Source organism: Dermacentor variabilis, chromosome 2 (genome assembly GCF_050947875.1).
Source record: "Dermacentor variabilis isolate Ectoservices chromosome 2, ASM5094787v1, whole genome shotgun sequence".
Taxonomy (NCBI): domain Eukaryota; kingdom Metazoa; phylum Arthropoda; class Arachnida; order Ixodida; family Ixodidae; genus Dermacentor; species Dermacentor variabilis.
In genome coordinates this window covers 169,080,553-169,104,279 of record NC_134569.1, presented here as the reverse complement: position 1 = coordinate 169,104,279, position 23,727 = coordinate 169,080,553, and the positions used below count along the sequence as shown (strand labels likewise).

The window sequence follows — 23,727 nt, the reverse complement described above, 5'->3', positions numbered from 1 at the left end:
AGGGCAGGGGAGTTAATATGGCGATTGATAATATAGTACAGAGTGCACGCAGCCCAGACAAACTTTAATATACTGCAACCTATGCAGGCGTCTTAGCTAAAGTTAGCAAAGGTTTCAAGATATTCATGTGCGCTATAATATGACACTAATAAAATCATGTAACTAGGCACTTTAGGGAACAAATAAGGTTTTTGTTGCATTGTGTTAACTGAATATTTAGTAAAAATTATTCTACTTGACCAGAATTGATATTTATAAAAAAGTTAGGGAGAAACAGGCAAAAATAAAATGAAAGTCTATTTTAGGAAACATTCAATTGAGAAGTATTTATCTTTTCACCCAATGCCCAGCCACTTTTCCATGGTCATGAAAGAAGTCCATTAAAAATGAAAAAAAAACTGCACTTGAACGTACTCGCAAGCAGCCATAATAATGGTCAAAATATTACCATGTGCGAACGGATGTATATATATATTTAAGGTAGCATACTGATAGGGAGAAAGTCGCACGGCGAAGACGATTTCAGCTCCTTCATTGTGTTTATCACTGCGTTAACATCCCCGGCTGTTTCATTTGGCAGCGTCACCTAGAAGGAAACACGTACCTCGGCACCCTGTCACTTCCTCAGCAACAGCGCAGTGGATTCACGCATAGCACAAATGCAACCAATGCTATAGCGAAGCGGCAGCGCGTGTTGGCGTGGCGATTTTCTATGCGTCGTCGATGTTGCTTCTGACGCGGAAAAAAAACGCAATGGACGAGAAGCTAAATACTGCGGAAATAACAGATTTCCTGGAAAATTCAACATCCCCGTGGTACATTTTCTGGAAATTTGTAAATTCCGAGGCCGAACTTAGACTTTTTTCGACTAAAGAGAATAAAATAGTGCATCGACTTGCTTATTAGAAAGGCCACCAACAAAACTTGTCAGGTTCTATTATATCGCTCCTGTAGATCGTTCTGCTATGCGTGAGCGACTGTAGCTCAGACGGATGTTATGAGTATCATTTCTTTACAAAAGAAAATGATTCGGTACAATAATAGCACGTTTTTTCGAGAGACGACGCAGCCAGCTTTCTTAAGCCGTAAAGTTGTTGAAATAGAACATCGCTATGTTTCTCACCTTTTGAATCTATTTTACATCTAAATTGTTGCTTTGTAAAATTTTCTATCGGATACCACCTCCTTGACACCAAGACTCATTTCTGGCAATACGGGAAATAATGGTACATGGTACGTCCCGTGGTTTTGTAATAATTATAGGCTGCAGTCATTACAACATAATCTGCCATACATTTTAAATCGATATGAACGCGTAAATGTTTTTTTTTTCATGCAAGGAACTTCGATCTCATTTTATAACGAATTGATCCGCGATATCATTTCATTTTGAGTGTGCCTTGTGCTCTTTAATTCCCTTGAGCACTCTTATTGTCGTGATTGCGTTGTCGTTTTTCAGAGCCAAGAGTATTTTTTGCAACCCTAGCATCTGTGCTGGTGTATCAAATATGTAGTTTTCAGTATCTAAATAGTGTTAATGTGTCGGTGCACCCCCATGTTTGCCTTGTGAAGTACATGGGTCCCACTCCAGCTGTTTACAATGCCAACAATGATAGCCAAACTTTGTCAGTCTAATAATCGCATTTTGCACCGTGTTTTTGAAATCATTTTTTTAGTTGAACAGCTTGGCTAACGTTATTTGGGGCACACTGCATACATTTTCTTTCTAGAGCTACCGCAGTACGAACTGTTCGAGGGCCTCCGTGTCCAAGCAGTCCTTGCATGCGTTCGAGTAAGCGACGTTCAGGAGTTGCATGTCCTCTTTTGTCGATGCAAACAAACCCTACACACAACCGCAACAACACTGTGCCATGCTTCCCAGATATGCTCTGGCCAGCGTCTCTCTGCACGCTATTCGCGGGTTGGGGTGCATTGTGTGAGATTATAAGGCGGACCGCATGTCGTCGCTTTTCAGCAGAAAGGCGGATGATGGATGGCGGGCGCCTGCCACAAACTTTCTGCAGTCTCGCTGCCGATGAAATTGTTCTTTCTTCAGCGTGCATTGAGCTTCCGGATGTTTTGTGGAGTGGCGTATGCGGATCGAGTATTGATGTGGGCCTGATCCGAGGTTGCAGGCGCAGTAGGGGTGCGTATGTTTTTCGCAGTTTGTACTCATTGTTTTTCAACCGTGCCTATGTGATACCACTGATGTAAGAAGAAAGCAATAGAGGTAAGACAAAACGACTTGAATCGCAACTTTTTCATCTAGCCTCAGTTGGTCGAAGACATCCTTTCTCGCACTTGCCTAAATATATGTGGACTCCTTCCCCCTCGGACGTAAAGACTTACCGACAAAATTTTCACATACCTGTCGTCTCACTCCGCGTAAGTGAAGGCGCGGACTTCCCCGGCAAGGGGCGCCCTTATCAGGGTGCTCGTCTGCTTACCTCTGCGTGGTTGCAAATTTTCCGAGCCCAGCGTATGATCGACTGGTTATGAAGGACACATTCTTGAAAAACAGTCTGAGCGAAAGGGGAAACATGTTTTATTTTCTTCCCTCCCTATGGCACCCCGCGCACCCCACCCGCAATAAACTAATTACCGAAAACACTAAAGGCATTCCACACTGTCTTGTTACGATGCTTCCATGTTCTTGATGAGAATGGCAGAAGAATAATTTCTTTGCGGTTAATAGGCACCACTTCTTGCTCAAATTTCAGTAAAGCGACATTTGATAGCGTCTCTGGACTTTACGTAGCGGTGACATCCCTTCGTTGCTATTTGAAGCGCTCGGGATTCTGCACTTTATTCCGGAAATAACTCCGATCAACTAGTTTTATTGCCGTCATTTTACTGTAATAAAATTTTTGATCAGGTCTGTTTTCTCCCGACTCGGTTCTCATCAGTGCACGCTTAAAGAAATATAATTCATAGATAGCTTTCGAAAGCATCAACCTTTAACGGGAGCGTACGACATACTGCAAAGAGCTCGCTTTCTTTTGACGTTCTCCAACTATAGTTCATCGCGAATGCTTTCTGTATAGCAAAGTAGTCCCCAGGGGATTCGAGACACAGCCTTTGTTTCGCAGTTGAAAATCACCACGAGACTGCAGCCGGGCACCACATCAACCCTTGGCCCACCAGCGTGACATGGGTAGACGCCATCTGCCTAGAGGAGCTGACTCGGCCAACGGCTTTTCTACAGCACTGTTCGTGCATGCGTCGGATGTCACCTGTTACCCACATGGCCGCACAGAGAAGCCACCAAGTCAAGCTCCAAGCACGAGGCCAGCCGCTCGTGGGCCACGAAATCCAAAGTGGAGAGCGCACAAAATTTACTGTCCATAGGGCTTGCGGATGCGAGTGACGGCGTAGCAGGGGGCTACCGCCAAGGCGTGCCGATAGCTACGGCTAATTAATACGCCTTCGGGGCTTGAAGGTGTTGGATACACGAACGACGAGGCCTCACCGTGCCGCGATCCCACGTGTTTATAGCTTCGAAAAGCCGGGCGCGGTTCTAGCTCCTCTTGCTGTGGTGGCGGTATACACTGGCGTGCTTTTGCGTTTATTTCCTGTAGCGGCTATCCTTGGGCGAATTTCGGATTTTAGCGTATTTGAGTGTACCTATCCTTTTCGGATGGTATATATTTCTCGATTTATGCGTTATTGTCTTCGTTATTTTTATCGTTTAAACTTCTGCGTTATAGTTTATTCGTTTTGAAGAGTTCCGGAAGGATCGCGAAAAGAGTTCCAGTAGACTTTCCTAAGAGTTCCGGTATACTTTCCTAAGAGTTCCGGAAGGTTTACCAACGTCTTATTCCAGCAAGCGACCTTCCAAACAACCATCAACAAAAGCAAAACATTGCTGCAGATTTATCAGTAGTGACTATTATTCACGCCTATTTCACAATGTAGAGCATTTAAGCGTTCATATTCGTTGCGACTGGTATATGCCTCTCGATTATTGCGTTATTCGTTATTATTTGTCGTTTAACACTGCTGCGTTGCAATTTATTCCACTGGAAGAGTTCCCCTAGGCTTTCTTAATGGTTCCGGAAGGTTTGCCAACATTTTGTTTTGAGCTAGCGACCTTCCAAGCAATCATCATCAAAAGTCATTGCTGTAGATTTCTCAGTAGCGACTGTCAGTCGCGCCTATTTTGGAATGTAGCGTATTTAAGCGCGCATATTGATTTCGTCAGCTATGTATCTATGGGTTTACGCGTTATTATTTGCGTTAATATGTATCGTTTGAATTTTTGCGTTTATTTTCTGTAGCGGCTATCCTTGCGCGAATTTCCGATTTTTGCGTATTTAAGTGTACCTATCTTTTTCGGATGGTATATATTTCTCGATTTATGCGTTATTGTCTTCGTTATTTTTATCGTTTAAACTTCTGCGTTATAGTTTATTCGTTTTGAAGAGTTCCGGAAGGATCGCGAAAAGAGTTCCAGTAGACTTTCCTAAGAGTTCCGGTATACTTTCCTAAGAGTTCCGGAAGGTTTACCAACGTCTTATTCCAGCAAGCGACCTTCCAAACAACCATCAACAAAAGCAAAACATTGCTGCAGATTTATCAGTAGTGACTATTATTCACGCCTATTTCACAATGTAGAGCATTTAAGCGTTCATATTCGTTGCGACTGGTATATGCCTCTCGATTATTGCGTTATTCGTTATTATTTGTCGTTTAACACTGCTGCGTTGCAATTTATTCCACTGGAAGAGTTCCCCTAGGCTTTCTTAATGGTTCCGGAAGGTTTGCCAACATTTTGTTTTGAGCTAGCGACCTTCCAAGCAATCATCATCAAAAGTCAGACATTGCTGTAGATTTCTCAGTAGCGACTGTCAGTCGCGCCTATTTTGGAATGTAGCGTATTTAAGCGTGCATATTGACTTCGTCATCTATGTATCTATCGGTTTACGCGTTATTATTTTCGTTAATATGTATCGTTTGAATTTCTGCGTTATAATTTATTATTTGAGAGAGTTCCGGAAGATAAGCGTTAGAGTTCTGGTAGGTTTGCTTAAATGTTCAGGAACGTTTTCCAGCATGTTATTTCACCTAGCGACGTTCCAAACAGCCATGAACAAAAGCCAGATGTAGTCTCAAAAGAACATTGCTATAGATTTATCATGTTCAAGTGCGGGCATTGTGAACCGCAGCCAGTTTGTACGAGGCTCGAGGCTAATGTGTTGCGTGCTTTCTCTTAAAGAAGATCGTTCGCGTTTACGCTCAATTGTAGGGTAAATGCACATGTATATTTCATGCGATGTGTACAGTTCAATGTAATAAGCGTTAGTAACGTTGTCGTTTCTTACTTGTATTTCTGTGTTATATTCATTGCAAGAAGATCTGGAAGGTTTGGTTGCAGGGACAACTGATAGCGATCTTCCACGCAAATATCAACAAAAGTGAGACTATGGCTAAGAAACAACCTTGGTGTAGGTTCATTATATCTCAGTGAAACGAACTGGCCTCGTCTCAGTGGAATCCATGCGAATTTCTTGCAAACTCAGGTTTTGGGACTTACTTGTGGACAAGAACTGTGACCTTTCTGTGAAGGACTGTTGTTGTGTACCCAAGAACTATACAAGCACTTGCGCGCAACTCAACTTACAGTCGGTGCAAAACTTCATGCGATGAGGAAATGTGATTTTTTCCTTTTCTTTTGCGAGAAGGGCGAGGCCGTCAGGATACAAGCCTGAAGTGGTTTGTGGTATCATCCTGACATTTTTATATGGAAGCAGATATCGCCACTTTGAATTACAGTGGAACTGAAAAGAGACATTCAAAGTGATTTATTGCAAATTACTGAACAGCATTTAGTTAACGTGTCAATAAATGCTATACGAGAGAATGTGATACGTTTGGTTATCCTTACTGTCCTGTTCAACGGGACTTTTCGTGGTAATATTTGCTTGCGCACGGGAGGTCACAGCTGTAATCTTTGTCTGCGTTGCACAGCCCACAAGCTGTGTTAAAGTGTGAATGTTAAATGGGCAGACGTGAACGGACCTCGACGCCGCGCTGTCACAAGGGCGAAGGCGATGTATGATGCATTCTTACCGAAGAATGGTAATGTGAGGTTTATGCACAGCCAGACAAGATAATTGTGATTGGTGCACCCTATACGCCCAGATAGGAGTTGGCAGAAACTGGCCGCACCTTGGCAGCACTTTAGTGTTGCTTGATCTTGCACCCATTTTTCGAGACGAATTATTGGCCACCATGCTAGCGCCGCGCAAGTTGCCATAAAATGTCTCGACATCCAATATTTTGGGATTCGCTATCTTTATACGGAACTCACTGGGAGAACAGGCTGGAGAATGGCATTTGAATCTCATTGCTGAGTCAATCAGCATTTAAAATTGTGTACCAGGTCACTGTGGTTCATATTTCAACAAAATGGTAGGCTCTCCTGCCTTACCTTCCCTGAATTGCCCTGTAATTTCCGTTTTTCCGTATTCGTGAACGTCGCAAATCAATATACACAAAACTCAGCCTTAATCAAACATATAGAAAACAAGCGGTCTTATCGAATTCGCAGTTCCTAGATCTGCAGTTTCCCCGCATGACGCAATGTCTGTCACGCAAATATGAGGTCTCATTTACGAGATTGCGATGCCGCATTCCACATTAAAAATTTTACTTGCATAGGGCTCGTGTGACGCAGGCCCTCTCTCTCACTTCTGTAATGCGACAGTGACATTACTTCATTTCTTGCAGTGTTGTCGTCGATTGTCTCCGAAAAAAAAATCTTCTCATGCCTCTGGCTCCCCAACTTGGAGAATTGACTTCCCCAATTATACTTTCTTGCCTGGTCTCCGCACAGCACATCAGGTGCAAGTATACTTGCCTTGTTATATGCAGTTTCATTGACAATACGAAAACATTATTGTGATAATTTATATTAAGCGATCACTGCACTGCTGAAGTGAGTGGGCCCCTTTTTATTCCACCGTATGATAGGTGGGAAGAGTTTTGCTGTTCATTGTATGCGAAGGGCGGGGGGGAGGGGTTGGTTCGGCGTCTCATTGTGGTCACACTAACGGCTTAACCACGCTTTAATATTCACTGCTCTGCAGTAGCTAAAGCGGCTTCTATCCCTAATGCCCCCGCCCCTCATTATGGGCTAGGCAACGCAGCCTTTAGGCTAGGCTTCGCACCCCTTGGGAGGATTCCTTTGAGTCAGGCGTTCTGGGGAAGCAAAGTATAAAAGAACAAGTATAGCGGAAATCGAACAAAGAGTATAAATAGTGACGCAACGCTTAGAAATAGTTTCCCACAAAGATTTGAATCATATGCTCCACGAAGGTGAGTCGACGCGTTAGCGGCGCCCTAAAATTCTCCCGAATAAAAACTATATCGATCTTTGTTGTTCTTTATAAGACTATTATTTTTATTTATATATACTGCAATTATGTACAAGATTATACAAGATCGTTCCGAAGGTTACAGTAAGCATTGAAACACAGAAGACGGTCAAATAGACTATTGTGCACCGTTCTCTATCGCACATTAAATTATACGAAACTGCGCTGCTAATGTTACTTATTTGAACGGTCAAATACAGCGTTCATTTTGCATTATCCTCAATTACATATTCCTGTTACCCGTACGTTAAGTGTCATTACGCTGTTGTGCATTTTGATTACTTTTTGCGCTAAATGTCCATTAATATATTCGGTGTCTAATACTTTGCAAGATGCAATAAATTTCCCACTCATATTCAGATCTCGCCCAGAGCGAATCACTACGCCAATCTGGGCTTTCGGCATTCACATTCTCATTGCGGTGTTTCAGGTATACATTGCTTTAATATGATGATGATGATGATCCTAGAAAATGACACGTGCCTTGAACAGTACATTGGCTAAAAAGCAGGTGGTACAAGAATCACAAAAGACTCGGTCTGAATTCGTCAATCGCCTCAGTTCTTTGTGCTCGCGAAAAGTAATCACGCAAGCCACGAAAGTAACTATTGGTTGGATGGACTTGTGCCCAAAAAAATTCACCCACAATTACGATACTCCGTGATGCTAAATTTGAGCGCACTTCCTTACATGTTTTCATTACTTGAACTATTGTCGCGAATAAGGTTCAGCGACAGCATAGGCAACAGATAGAAGCAGCGATAACATTGAGAAACTTCCGTCACAGAAAGGTGCGACCTGCGCCGACTAACAACATTTATCTTTGACGGCTAATCAAAAAGCATTTACAATAAGATAAGCATGTATACGCCTCACTATCTAACCAACACTTCGGTAATCCCGAAAAATAATATCTTACAGAGTTACTAAGCAAGTCCTCCATGTCTCCCCTTTATTTTATCCGAACACCAGCCCCGTAAAAATGCTTACACGAAAGAACAGGGTATAAGCACCGAAACCTTCACTTTCGGTTGGGTTTAGTGTTATGGTTTTTATGTATTCATGTTTTTTTGTAAACGCTGCACGCGCACCTGAGACTTGAACAGAAATGGAAGCAGCAGCAGTTGGCAGCCTTCACTCGATTCATAGAAATTTCACTGAATCAATAATATGGACAGCATTACAGCACCTAAAATTTCCGTGGAAAATACAGTGGTGTCTGTCAAGACAATCGGAAGCAGTGATCACCAGATTACCAGTCTGATCACCGTAAGTGGTGATCAGACCAGTAGATTACCAGTAGTAATAAGTCTCTTGGCGTCCGCAGCTTCGCCGAGTTGGGTGAGCGAGAGATGAGAAAGAGAGAGCGTGATGGCAGAGTAGAAAAATAGGATCGCGCAGCATAACGACGCGGCGAGGGTGGGTCCATCCAGATTGGGGGGAAGGGGCGGTGCGCACGCGAAGCAAGGAACGCGGCCCGGATGCATGCCCTCTCCTGTGGCACGCGATGCAGGGGGGTCAGGCGAGGGAGCATCACCTCTTCGCCTGACCCCCCTGCCTCGCGCGCTGGCAGCTGCTAGGGTGCTTCGATGTCGTCCTCGCCTGCTACTCCGTACAGAGTGAAGACAACTCCGGCGTATAGTACGACCTTGACCACGCGAATCGCGCACGCCGTAGGGACGCGTTGCCGGCGTTAGTGTGTCTCGTGTGCGGTTTGGCACTGCTTTACTGGCCTTACCCAAGCTTCGCTGGTTTCTGGTGCTTGGAATTACAGAGTCACACAAATTTTTGCTATGGCGCGGATACAAATTGTTAAGGAAACGACTTCTAGAAATTCCGCTTGGCGAATTAGGGTTAATCTTATCATCAGAAAGAACACTATCTTTCGGCACATAAAATATAGGTTTCAGCCACACGGACGTGGTTGACGCCGTTTGCGTCTGCATAATATCAACTAATCGAATAAATTTGTAATGTTTCAAGTTTTGTTTATTTTCGCATGCTTCCTTTCTTGTTTTAATCAGTCATATAATGCTTCAAAAGAGTAAGTAAACGTCTCAACAAGCGATTCTTGGCCAATCCCCCAGTGTATGAGCCATAATATTAGATCTTATTCATCATCATCCAGCGCGTTGCCACGCGCACGTGCTCGAACAAGAGGGGCTCGAGCAGGGCATGAGCTCAAGTCACGTTTCCACGCGCAGTCGTTCGGACGGCGCTTTCTCGTTATGGACGACAGCAGAGGCAAGGCGGCTTTTCCGAGACCATCTTCCCAGTCCTCGACCATCCTGTCAGCAGGCAGCGTCAACGATGGTGTGCTGGCTTCCGTGGTTCTCGTTGGCAAGCTCCACCACGGCGACGCCGCGACTTGGCCCATGGCGGACCCGATCCTTTACTGCTCTCGGCTGTCTCGCCGTTTTTCCCTATACCTGAGAGGCAAGGTCCTGGATCAGAAGCAGCCGTCGTTCACCAGAGTTTCATCGGTGACAGGTACTGTGGGTGAAATTTTATCTAAACAGAAACGGAGATATACTGTCAACTGTACCGTTAGACTTGTACATTACGCTGGATACCTGGCAAATCCGCTCTGTGGAAGCGCGAAAGATAGAAGCCAATTCTAGCCAGGGAAAAATTCTCATCCACGGAAATTGGAGCATGAAAATACAGAGGAAGCCCATTACGGGCTTATCGGAAAACATTTAGGTGGAAGAAAATTTCTCTTCCTGGGATTGCTGTACGCAACTTATTTCCCATCAAACTTCATCCACCTTCAGTAGTTACGAGTCGTTAAACATGTCCCACTTTCTATGGGCGTGAGAACTCGCATATATGACTTGACTGTCTTTGTTGTATCATTTGTCATATCGGCACATATTTGTGAAGCACCAATTGCTGTCGTGCGGTGTTTGTGTGGTCTTGTGATAGAAAGCAGCGAGCAATGCAACCAGCAGTGCTTTTCAGATGATGACAGTAGCTCTCACGTCTGGCGGCGTGATCCTCGAATACTGTCGTTTTAGAGTAGCAGTATAAACGATTAAATGATTATTATTGGCTAATTTTGGCTAATTAGCTAACGAACTGTTATGGCTTTTGACACATCACGTTTGTCACTCTGAGGGAAGAAACGATATTCGAGAAACGAGTGAAGAAAGGATATTCGCATCGGGCAATCTTAGAAGTATGCATATCTCATGCGATCTGAAAATCAGTGAGCCAGCAAGGCCAACGCATCGAGACGGCAGATGCGCTGCATGTTGCACAGCCATCTGCACCCTTAATGGTGTTTTCATATCGCCCTGGTAACACCCTAACCGCTAGGGCCTTGCAAAAATGTATAGAGGACGAAAACGGAGCTCTAATTAGACGTGCGATGACAAACAACTTAGCTGAGAACTATCTCATTCTGACAGCCTTGGGATCACTGAAATATCCTGCAAGAAAATTTCACATGGATAAATATGAAACTCTCTTGTCGGATATTTCTGTTTGCCCAAGGCTATCAGAAGGATTACCGTTTTCAAGTACGTCCTTCGTCATCGTACGTCTAGTTCAAGCACCATTGCCGTGATTTATAAATTTCCGCAAGGCCATAGCGGTCATTGGGCTACCAGTGCGACAAGAAAACACCCTTATGAGTGTTAACCTTTTTACCGTGTATTTCAAGAGCGAGTGGAAGTTTTACCCAGCATGAAAGCGGTGTTCAATCACAGCACGTGAGTCGCTAGACCTTGTTGTAATGTTTCCTTGCGTCACAGTACGATGGGAGGCGCGCAGCGAATTTTAGCCATGAATGCGCCCTGCAATTTATATATTCATGGCCACCTGGGACTTATCCGCCGTCGTAATTTATGTGTAAATTGTTGATATGCGAGGCGAGTCTGACGTGACAAGGGTCTCAAAGCGCTAGCTTGCACGTAGGATATTTGTAGCGCTATTTGTTCCGCATTTTCACGCATGCGTTGACGGCCTGATGAATGCACCATCGGGCGTTTATGAAATATCAAAATTTCCAAAACTTTGCGTTAGTGCGGCGTTTTGACGACGGTGTGCACTTGCACAGTTGTGAGCAGTCAAATTATCTCCACAGTGCAGGAACCTGATGCGGCCGTTTAAGCTTGGAGAGGACATTGGTTTGTTCCTGGTTAACTTCGAGCGAACGTGCGAGAAGCAGGGGTTCTCTCGGGAAACGTGGCCACAGCGCTTGCTCACTTTGTTACCCGGCGAGGCGGCCGACGTAGGCGCTCGCTTGAAGAGAGAGGAGGCAGAGGATTTCGACAAAGTGAAATCGAGTCTGCTAAAGAAGTATAGGCTGTCAGCGGAGGCGTTCCGTCGGAAGTTTCGGGAAAATGAGAAAGGCAAAAGTGAGTCATTTACAGAGTTTGCCTACAGGCTTATGTCAAACATGCAGGAGTGGCTCAAAGAAGAGAAAGCGTTTGGTGACCACGAGAAAGTTCTGCATTGTTTCGGGCTGGAACAGTTTTATAGTCGGTTACCTGAGAACGTGCGGTACTGGGTCTTGGATAGGCCAGACGTTTGTACGGTGGCTAAAGCCGCCGAGCTAGCCGAGGAGTTTGTGACGCGTCGGGCTCGCGGAGCTAAGGACGGTCAAAAGGGTGAATTTGGCTGCAAGTTTGAGAGGCCGAAGTTCACACCCATGAGAGCAAGGGGGGACACACGTAGTGCGGATGCGAGTGAAAGTCCAACAGAACGTAAGGAGACGGCGGCAGCCGAAGCCGAACGCAGAAAGCGGTTCGAGACGAGGCAAGTGCGCGTGTGTTATACGTGCCAGAAGCCGGGTCACTTTTCGGCGCAGTGTCCGGAAACAAAAACAAAAGTCGTGTTTTTGTCATTATGCAGCACTGACGAGAACATGAAGCTTCTCGAGCCTTACATGCGAGACCTCCTCGTGAACGGGAAAGAGTGCCGAGTGCTTCGCGATTCCGCAGCTACGATGGATGTAGTTCACCCCTCTTACGTAGAACCCGATATGTTCACGGGCGAGTGCGCATGAATCAAGCAAGCCGTGGAAGCTCATAGCGTGTGTCTGACCGTAGCAAAAGTGCTTATTGAAGGACCTTTCGGAGCACTTGAGACGGAGGCCGCAGTGTCATCTATGCTGCCTCCCCAGTACCCGTACCTATTTTCGAACAGGTCCGATCACCTCCTGCGCGAGAAGGGGCTTTTGTTTGGTGAGGCTAGCGTTCAGGCCTTAACCAGATCGAAGGTTCGGGAGCTCGCTGCAAAGGCGGTAGTTGCGGGGCCGACGTTGTCGAACAATGAGAAAGGGTTAGAGGTGCAGCAAGCTGATATTCGGAGCACGTCCGAACTGAATAAAATTGAGTCTGTCGCGTTGAAGGCACCAGATACTGGAGAGGAAATGCCCGACACGGGAAAGTTAGAAGAGCTATCTGCAGATTTGCCCATCGCGCCTACGTCAGACGGACTTAATAGGTTGCTAAAAGTCAGCCGGTCGGCTTTGATAGCCGAGCAAAAAAAGGATGGCAACCTAGAAAACATACGCTGCATTGTCAAGGAAGGTATCGCCAAGAAAAAATGCTCGCTTTGTGGAAAGAGGTGGGGTCCTGTACCGGAAGTATCTAGACCGCAGGGGAGTGGAGTTCGATCAACTGATCGTGCCTCAGTGCTACCGTCAGGATCTGTTGCGCTTGTCGCATGAGGGTTCGTGGTCCGGACACCTAGGAGTTAAGAAAACTAAGGACCATCTCTTGCAAGAGTACTATTGGCCAGGGTGTTTTCGGGACGCAGACCACTTTGTGAGGACATGTGACACCTGTCAGCGGGTGGGCAAACCAGGGGACAAATCGAGGGCGCCATTGAAGTTGGTACCTATCATTACGGAGCCTTTTAGACGGCTCGTTATTGATACAGTGGGACCTCTGCCGGTAACAGCCACGGGGTACAGACACATTTTGACTGTGATCTGCCCAGCGACAAAGTTCCCTGAAGCAGTGCCGCTTAAAGAACTCAGCTCAGTTGAGATAGTCAATGCACTACTGTCCATATTTGCGCGAGTTGGTTTTCCTGCGGAAATCCAGTCAGATCAGGGCACAGTGTTTACTAGCGCTTTGACGACAGTCTTTCTCGAAAGGTGCGGGGTAAAGCTGTTACACAGCTCAGTGTACCACCCACAGTCGAATTTCGTTGAGAAGCTCCACTCCGTCATGAAGCGCGTGTTGAGGGCATTGTGGTTTGAACAACCAACTGACTGGGAGCTGGAGGCAGGATTTTTAACATATTGCTTTTGTTTAGTGTTTCAAAGCGATGACGTGCTTTCTAGTGCAATTTTCCAATTTGTGGACGCGTTCTGAGTGCTGCTAGACTACTGTCAGGAACTAGGCCGTGGTATAAAAGGGGAAAGAGCCTGGCAGGGCTTAGTGAGGGTTGTTTCGTGCTTGCTGGCTGAGCGGTTGAGTTTCGGCGTAGTTCTACCGCTTGCCGGGAACGAGAACAAAAATGTCAACTCTTCCGAAGTCACTTTGCAGTGTCCTGTGTGAACCTGAACGAGAGAACGAGGCCTTCTCTGTGCGCTGCGCTCAAGAAACGCCGAAGGACGCCCGACTTCGGTTATGAGCATCATCGAGCGACATCCCTCCGGACAGCGGATGCAGTCCCCTGACAATCGGGATCTCCTTCCCCCGGCGGGGCGGTCTGTTACGTTTCGCCTACGACGCGCGGTATAGCCGGCGCGGATGCAACGGACGCCGGGGCTTCGTTCAAAGCGGCGGACATTTTGGCCCGTTCGGCGCCGCCGCACTTGGGACTTGCGACCCATTTGCAACAACTCGTGCCAGCGGTGCGATTGCAATAACGGGTGTCAGCACAGATTCCAACAATCTGGAGTGCTAAAAATGGGAAAGCGGGGAGGCAGCGCGCCGTAATCCATCGCGTGCGTGGTCCCTCGGGGAATGGAGAGAGGGCGACGGACATCGTTGTACTCCACTTGCAACTGGGTATTCTGCGGCCGCACGCGCATTATCCTGAAAGCGATTGGCAAACTAGATATACCGACTTCGCCGGCGGCTCATAGCTGTATGGTGCTGTGTTCTCGCTGCTGAGTTTGCGTTGAAGCGATATACAGCACGAATGTCACTTAGCTCGCTGCTGCCGCCGCGCTTCCTCACGGCAGTATCAGTTTCCACGGGCACGTTCACCACAGGCCCCAGAATGTCCTATTGGCTGCCCTTGTCGACAAGCCGCCGAATTCGCATAAACAGTACCCGGTAGGATATCCGCCGTTCTACAGCCAAGTTGGACTTGGGTAAGTGAGGTGGCTTGCGCGGACGCACGTACACGTTGGAAGTGGAGAGAGACCTGGACCTGACCTCTCCAGAGCACGGTTTGACAGGTGTTGCAAACATACAAGGCTGTTACGTCTGCTTCAGGAAACTTGCTGCAGCACGAAAGCCTATGCTTCGTAGACGAAAAGGATATCTCGCAGATGCCGGAGACGATCACACACACTATGCACAAGTACCAGAACAAGTTATTGCTGAAATCCCTGTTAAACATTCTTGTGGCGCCCGCGCGAAGCCGGGTGCTGCGCTTCCTTCTCGTCGCGCAAGACACTGCGCTGGGCTTCCAAACGGGCTTGACGATGTTGAACATTTTCTAAGCTTCGTACAGCCTCTTGCCTAGCAGACCCGCAAGCCTCCTAGCACGTTCCTCTGAAGTATCCTGGGCATGCCATCATCATCACCATCATCATCATCGTCATCATCATCATCCTGGTTGCGCCCACTGCAGGGCAAAGGCCTCTCTTATACTTCTCCAACTACCGCGGTCATGTATTAATTGTGGCCATGTTTTTCCTGCAAACTTCCTAATCTCATCCGCCCACCTAACTTTCTGCAGTCCCCTGCTACGCTTCCCTTCCCTTTGAATCCAGTTCGTAACCCTTAATGACAATCGGTTATTTTCCCTCCTCATTACATGTGCTGCCCATGCCCCATTTCTTTTGATTTCAACTAGGATGTCCTTAACTCGCGTTAACAACGCCACCTAGTGTCGTATGCTGCATGTGTGAGCGTTCGGTATGGTGCGAGCCAAGTCCCCGATTATTGCCGCACTTGTTCAGATTGAGCCTGGCGGTTCGCCCCGACTTCGGCATGAGTCGACTCGCGGTTGGCCTGCAGCCGCTTGCGTTGGCGCTCCATCCTTCTCACTCGGCGCTAGGCCACTCGATCACGGCAGGAATCCGGTGCCTCGAGAGCGGTCATAAAAACCGTAGCAACTGCCAGAGGAGTCAACCTAGGTCAACTCAGCATGCCTCCGCCTACCTTCCTCCTCCGCCACGCTTGGTGTTGTTTCTCCATGCCGTTTTATTTCGCCGTTACCTACACTTTCTTCTAGGAGGCTTTAACTTGCGACGCGCTCATCGCGCTACTGCGTACTTTCGCCGGCGCGCGATGCTCTTCACATCCAGACGGTTTCCTCCTTCGCGGCTTCCAACAAGCATTTGCCGATTTCAGTAGGTGGCCGGTTACGTTTGCGCGTAAAAGGCAATAAAGCCGCCTTATAGGATGTAAAACCTCACACAAAGACTATTTACAAAGTATGTTTACAAAGGATAGCTGCAGCGCTGGCCAGTTCAGCTGACAGCTCGGGAGCCAGAGAGCATTCGTCGTCTTCGTCGGGGCGCCTGCGTGCATCGTCCGCAAGAAATGCGCAATATGCACGTATTATGTACAAAGCAACTTTTTTATTTTCTGCTTATTTTCATCGCAAGTAGAGTGATGATAGGGATGGCTGAGAGCGCGAAAACTGGGTGCTATACCAAAACCTGCTTAACTTTCGTGTGACAAATTATTGTCCGCAGCTGATGTTCAGAATTATGAACTTTAAACTGCAGCTTCTGTCATTCCAGCCATAGCTTTAGCTCGCGGTCGTGCACAGCAAACTTTTTACCGTATTAAAGATAACGTTTTTAGTTTTGAGAGAAGCCAAGACAGTCAATTTTTTTGCGACCTTAAGGGTAATGTTTTCAGCCATGAAACAAGCGGCCACCTTTAGTGTGGCGTAAATTTCGCATGCTGCTCGCCCATGACAACACTTAAAAAGCCACGCGAAAAGCCACTGACACGCATACTGAATGCATTACAGCAACATTGGCTGGAGGCAGCCACCTGAAGCGCTTCTCCGCCATCGCGAAGCGCTTAGGCTTCTTGCACCATCAGCCACCCCGTGGATTCGCCGTTTACAAGGATACAGGTAATCTGAATTTCTTCTCCTCACAATTGCATGATATGGATTGCCAGTAAGGGACAGGTCCCTTTGAAATATCCTAATAGTTATAACATATAGATTACCTTAGATAGAACATTTGCAGCATCATAGCTTTAGGCTATATTGCTACGATTGAGCGCTGGCGCTTGAAGAGCGGTTGATTGCGGTATTCAGATGACGGGACTCTGGCGTGTGGGTCGGACAGTATCAAGAAATTGACGCTACCTATTTAGCCATTACATTGATAAACTCCGCACCATGTCGCCAACGGGTGACCGTGCAGAGAAGCAGATGAGGACACCTGTGTGCTCAGAGAGGTGGTGCCTGAGGATTGGGTTTCCCCCATGTCGAATGCGAAGAACCACAGAGGGACGTGACTAGGACCACCTTGGCCTAGTAATAGTAATGGTGCTAACTAGCTGTTTCATTATACTGATGGTGTAATGGAGGAAGTGAAGAAAATTTTTGCTGGCCGGGCTGTAATGGTCGAGAAGCACACCTTACTGTCTAACGGCGGGCTTGAGGAGATGGAGAAGGAAAGGGGGTAATAAAAGTAACAAGAAGGATTGATAACAAACCGTATGTCGCACACAAGAGCTCAAAAGAACAGCGAACTACAAAGACGTCCCAGCTGCAGTTAGCCAGTGTAGGGTGCGCTTTAAGATGCCAGGAATAAAGCCAGGAAAATTGGCATTCTAAGGGCAAACATTTTTTTTACATCTTGGTAATTGCATAATGAACTAGTATTACTCCAATTTGCTAGTGGTATGCATAAAGAAAGTTAGATAAATACTTCCAAGAACAAAACTTAGAAGTGTGTTAGCAAACGTGCGTTTCCGGTGAATTATGTTGCTAGCCGAATGCGGAACCGATTTTTCCGCGCTTATGAAATAACTCGACAATATATAAAAAAGTACATGTGACTCCGTAGTCGCCGTATCACGGTCGTCCAAATATTGCCACGTGTGAACAGACTGCACTTTTAACGCAGTATACTAGTATTCAGGAAGTCGCACGGCTGAGGTGATTTCATATTTCAAACAAATTGACTTGCTTGCTGCATGTATGCTCGTTTCATCACTACATAAAGTGTCCGAGCTGACGTTGGCCAAGCTCTTCATCGAGAAAAATAATTCGGTAAACGAAGTTCACAGTAAGAATTTTAGATATGTGCGGTATTCGGCCGTCAGACCACTGCAGCGGCCGAACGTCGTCGGTCTTATAATTGTATCTAGCACCGTGTTCTTGAATATATACATATATATATATATATATATATATATATATATATATATATATATATATATATATATATATTCGTTGAACCGCTGGAATAACGTTATTTGGGATACACAGTATACATTTTGTTAATAGAGCTCTCGCAGTTCGCGAATGCCCTGTAACCGCAGAGGTGAGCCGTTAAGTTGTCGGTGGGCAGCCCTTTCCCTCAGTTCCTTCTGCTAACATGAGAATACGCTGCGCCGCAGGACTAACTTTCCGAGGATATCCACATACAAACAGTGCATGCATATGCTCGAGTAGGCGAGCTTCAGGAGTTGCATGCGCTGTTTTGTCCATGCAAACACGTCGAACACGCAACCGTATCAACCCTGTGCAATTCTTCCGTGAAATGGTTTGCCCAGCGCCTTTCTGCACGCTATTCGCTGGTTGTGGCGCGTTGTGTATCATTAAAAGACTAATCATATGTAGGCTTATCAGCAGGCAGGTGGATGATGGATGGCGGGCGCCTGCTGCAAATTTTCCGCAGATTCGTTCCGATGAAATTCTTTTCGGCCTCTGGGGATCCATGGAAATCGGTCCCCTGAGCACGAGTGGATTAGCTTACCGCCTATGTCACGCAAGACGCGTACACCGCTGTTCCTTCCCCCGCATGCGGCTGAAAGCCGCGCAGGAATCGCACATCACCGAACATTTTTGTGGCGCTGTGCATATGACGTTAACAAACATCATCAGCGGATGAAAGCTGTAGCTTCGCTCGTTGCTCTTCCATGCTCTGAAGAGGTGGAATGACTGCCGCACTGAGTGATTTCCCTCCACGCGTCTGGAGGCGATCGATCTGCACTTGCAGATAGTCGTGTAGTTTTTCCTTAAGAAGCAGTCTCTCAAACTTCTTCAGGGTGCACTGAGTATACATTTCTTGCGCAGTGGCCTGCAGGGCACTATGCGTATCGAGAGTTGGTGTGGGCCTGACCAGAGCTTGTAAACGCAGTAAGGGCGCGTGTGTTTTTCGTACAGGCGCGATTTTTCCTCATTATTTTTCAACCGTGCAGATGTGATGCCACTGCTGTAAGAAACGATTGCGGTAACACAAAACGACTTGAATCGAAAGTTTATCATTTAGCCTCCGCTCGTCGAAGACACCCTTTTTCGCCCTCCCGTAAAGATGAGTGCACTACGTCACGCTCGCGCCTAAAGAATTCGCGAGAAAATTCTCAACTAACGCGTTACTCCGTGAAATTGAAGGTCCCTGGAAGGCGTGCCCTCATGAAGGTGCTTATGTCGGCTTACCCATCTTCTTCATAATAATAATCATCATTAACAACATCATTATCGTAATCAGCCTGGTTACGCCCACTGCAGGGCAAAGGCCTCTCCCATACACCTCCAACTACCCCAGTCATGTACTAATTGGGGCCATGCCGCCCCTGCAAACTTCTTAATTTCAACCGCCCACCTACCTTTCTGCCACCCCCTCCTACTACACTTCCCTTCTCTTGGAATCCAGTCCCTAACACTTAATAACCATCGGTTATCTTCCCTCCTCATTACATGTCCTGCCCATACCCATTTCTTTTTCTCGATTTCAACTAAGATGTCATTAACTCGCGTTAGTTCCTTCACTCAATCTGCTCTTTTCTTATCCCTTAACGTTACACCCACCATTCTTCTTTCCATAGCGCGTTGCGTCGTCCTCAATTTAAGCAGAATCCTTTTCGTAAGCCTCCAGTTTCCTGCCGCCTATGTGGGTACTGGTAAGACACAGCTTTTATACAATTTTCTCTTAAGGGATATTGGCAATCGGCCGTTCATGATCTGAGAATGCCTGCCAATTGCACCCCAGCCCATTCTTATTCTGATTATTTCAGTCTCATGATCCGGATCCGCGGTCACTTCCTGCCTTGGGTAGATGTATTCCCTTATCACTTCCAGTGCCTCGCTACCTATCGTAATCTGCTCTTCTCTTCCGAGACGAGTTAGACATTAGTTTAATGCAGATTAATTTTTAGACCCACCCTTCTGCTTTGCTTCTCCAGGTTATTGACCATGCATTGCAATCGATCCCCTGAGTTACTAAGCAAGGCAAAACCATCAGCGAATCACAAGTTACTAAGGTATTCTCCATTAACTCTTATCCCAAATTCTTCCCAATCCAGGCCTCTGAATACCTCCAGTAAACACGCTGTGAATAAAATTGTAAAGATCGTATCTCCCTGCCTGACGCCTTTCTTTATTGGGATTTTGTTGCTTTCTTTATGGATGACCACGGTGGCTGTGGAGTCGCTATAGATATCTTTCAGTATTTTTCCATACGACTCATCTACACCCTGATTCCATAATGCTTCCATGACTGCTAAGGTTTCGACTGAATCAGACGGTTTCTCGTAATCAATGAAAGCTATATATAACGGTTGGTTATATTCCGCACATTTCTCCATCACCTGATTGATAGTGTGAATAGTGTGAATATGGTCTATTCTTGAGTAGCCCTTACGGAATCCTGCCTCGTCCTTTGGTTGACAGAAGTCTAAGGTGTTCCTGATTCTATTTGCGATTACCTTAGTAAATACTTTGTAGGCCACGGACAGTAAGCTGATCGGTCTATAATTTTTCAAGTCTTTGGCGTCACCTTTCTTATGGATTAGGATTATGTTAGCGTTCTTCCAAGATTCTGGTACGCTCGAGGTCAGGAGGCGATGCGTTTACAAGGTGGCCAGTTTATCTCGAATAATCTGCGCACCATCCTTCAGCAAATCTGTTATTACCTGATCCTCCCAAGCTGCCTTCCTCCTTTGCATTGCTCCCAAGGTTTTCTCTACTTCTACCGGCGTTATTTGTGGGATTTCAAGTTCCTCTAGACTGCTATTTCTTCCATTAGCGTCACGGGTCCCACTGGTACTGTATAAATCTCTATAGAACTCCTCAGCCACTTTAACTATCTCATCCATATTAGAAATGATATTGCCGGGTATGGCCTCTTAACGCATACATCTGATTCTTGCCAATTCCTAGTTTCTTCTTCACTGCTTTTAGGCTTCCTCCGTTCCTGAGAGCATGTCCAATTCTATCCATACTATACTTCCTTATGTCAGCTGTCTTACGCTGGTTGATTAACTTCTAAAGTTCTGCCAGTTCTATTCTAGCTGTAGGGTTACAGGCTATCATACATTGGCGTTTCTTGATCAGATATTTCGTTTCCTGCGATAGCTTACTGGCATCCTGTCTAACGGACTTACCACCGACTTCTATTGCACACTCCTTAATGATGCCCTCAAGATTGTCGTTCCTTGCTTCAACACTAAGGTCCTCTTCCTGAGTTAAAGACGTATACCTGTTCTGTAGCTTGATCTGGAATTCCTCTATTCTCCTTCTTACCGCTTACTCAGTGATCGGCTTCTTATGTACCAGTTTTATCCGTTCCCTCCTCAGGTCTAGGCTAATTCGAGTTCTTACCATCCTATGGTCACTGCAGCGCACCTTGTTGAGCACGTCCACCTCTTGTATGATGCCAGGGTTAGCGCAGAGTATGAAGTCTATTTCATTCCTAGTCTCGCCGTTTGGGCTCCCCCACGTCCACTTTCGGCTATCCCGCTTGCGGAAGAAGGTATTCATTATGCGCATATTATTTGTTCCGCAAACCTTCCTAATAACTCTCCCCTGCTATTCCTAGTGCCTATGCCGTATTCCTCCGCTGCCTTGTCTCCACACTGCTTCTTGCCTACCTTGGCATTGAAGTCGCCCATCAGTATAGTGTATTTGGTTTTGGCTTTCCCATCGCCGATTCCACGTCATCATAGAAACTTTCGACTTCCTGGTCATCATGACTGGATGTAGGGGCGTAGACCTGTGCAACCTTCATTTTGTACCTCTTATTAAGTTTCACAACAAGACCTGCCACCCTCTCGTTAATGCTATAGAATTCTTGTATGTCACCAGCTATATTCTTATTCATCAGGAATCCGACTCCTAGTTCTCGTCTCTCCGCTGGGCCCCGGTAGCATAGGACGTGCCCTCTTTTTAGTATGTTTCATTTGTCCTCCTAACTTCACAGAGCCCTATTTATATCGCATTTACTGTCCTTTAATTCCTCCAATAGCACCGCTAGACTCGCCTCAGTAGATAACGTTCTAGCGTTAAACGTTGCCAGATTCAGATTCCAATGGCGGCCTGTCCGGACCCAGGGATTCTTAGCACCCTCTGCCGCGTCACAGGTCTGCCCGCCGACGTGGTTGGTTGCTTCGCACCTGCTGGGGATTGAGGGCCGGAGTTTGATTGTTGTATTCATACAGGAGGTTGTGGCCAAGTACTGCACCAGGGTGGCCAATGCTGCTCTGGTGAGGGAGTGCGTTAACGGTTGCGGTCACCGGAATCAGGCCGCAGTCGAGGCCTGTTTATGAAATCTTATCAACGCGCGGATTTTTTTTAATCTGGGGGACAATTGCACGGCACTGGGATTCGAACCGCGGTCCTCTTGCTCGCGAGGCGGATGCTCTACGTGTACGCTACCGCTACACCCTGTCGGCTTACAAATTTCGAAGCCCACGTCTTATCGAGTGGTTGTAGAGTACACATTTTCATCGATACAGTCTGAATGAAAGCGGCAACACGTTTCATTTTCTTCCCTCTTTATGACACCACGTGCACCCCACGCGTAATAAGAAAATTGCCGAAAACTGGAAAGCCATTTCACACTTCTTATGCAGCTTCCACGTTCTTCATGGGAATAGCTAGAAGAATAATTTTTCAGTGGTTGGAAGGCACGACCACTTGTTCAATTTTCGTTAAAACAACACTTGGTAGCGTCTCTGGAGTTTCCGCAATGGTGACGTCTCTTCGTTGCTTCTTTAAGCCCTCGACAATTTGCATTTCAATTATGAAATAACTCCAGTCAATCAATTTTGTTGTACTCACTTTATGGCAATAAGCATACCTTTATTACGTCGGTTTTGCCCCGACTAGGTTCTCACCAGTGCAAGCCTAAACAAGTGTAATTCAAAATTAGCTTTCGAAAGGACCGCCCTTTACCGGGAACGTACAGCATACTGCGAAAAGCTCGCGGTCCTCTAAGGTTGTCCAAGTAGTTCGTCGCGAATGCTTTGAAATGCCACCTTCTGTGCAGTAAAGTATTCCCCAGGGGATTCGAGACACTGCCTTCATTTCGCAGTTCACGATCGCCGCGGAACTGCAGCTGGGCAACACATCAGCCCTTGGCCCACCAGCGAGACATGGAGAGATGCCATCTGCCTAGAGGAGCTGACTCGGCCGCCGGGTTTTCCTTGGCTGTGTTCGCGCATGCACCCGATGCCGCCTTTACCGCGGACGGCCACGCAGAGAAGCCACCGAGTCCAGCCAAGGTACAAGGACGAGGCCAGCCGGTCGTCGGCCAAGGAAGCCACAGTGGAGAATGCACAGGCTTCAGTGGACACGGCGCTCCATGGCCACGGGGCTCCAAGGATCAGGAGTGCTTAGGCCACGCTGTCATCAGTCCCTGCCGTGCCGCGAGATCATGTGTTTAAAGGGACGAACTGTAGGACGCAGTTCTTCACGCCCTTGCTTTGTTTGCGGCATATTCCTGCGTGACTTGTGCGTTTATCTCCTGAACCGACCATATCTCACGCCAATGTCGGATTGTAGTATACTTATGCACGCGTATTCATATCGTCGGGTACCTATTTCTTGATTTATGCGTAAATTTTTTCGTTGATATTGCTTGTTTTAATTTCTGTGTTGTAATTTATTCGTTATGAAGAGTTCCGGCAGGCTTTCCTAATAGTTCCGGAAGGTTTGCCGACATCGTTTTTCATGTAGCGACGTTTCAAAGAACCATCAACAAAGACCAGATATAGCTAGAGATTTATCAGTAGCGACT

The 23,727-nt window shown here is 46.5% G+C and overlaps 1 protein-coding gene across 3 annotated transcripts in view; it reads left to right on the top strand.

Annotated features, from left to right (window-relative positions):
* Nucleotides 1–23,478, top strand: part of LOC142572931 (uncharacterized) — a 29,262-nt gene extending 5,784 nt beyond the window's left edge. For 2 of the 3 annotated variants that reach the window (XM_075682389.1, XM_075682390.1), the window contains 2 exons: nucleotides 9,581–9,866; nucleotides 23,023–23,478. In XM_075682389.1, coding sequence (XP_075538504.1) covers nucleotides 9,581–9,866; nucleotides 23,023–23,327 — 591 coding nt within the window. In that variant the 3' untranslated portion in view covers nucleotides 23,328–23,478. Of the gene's footprint in view, nucleotides 1–3,089; nucleotides 5,949–9,580; nucleotides 9,867–23,022 lie in introns of those variants that run through there. The other variant, XR_012826172.1, reaches the window with a different exon arrangement.
* The last annotated feature ends 249 nt before the right edge of the window (nucleotides 23,479–23,727 follow it).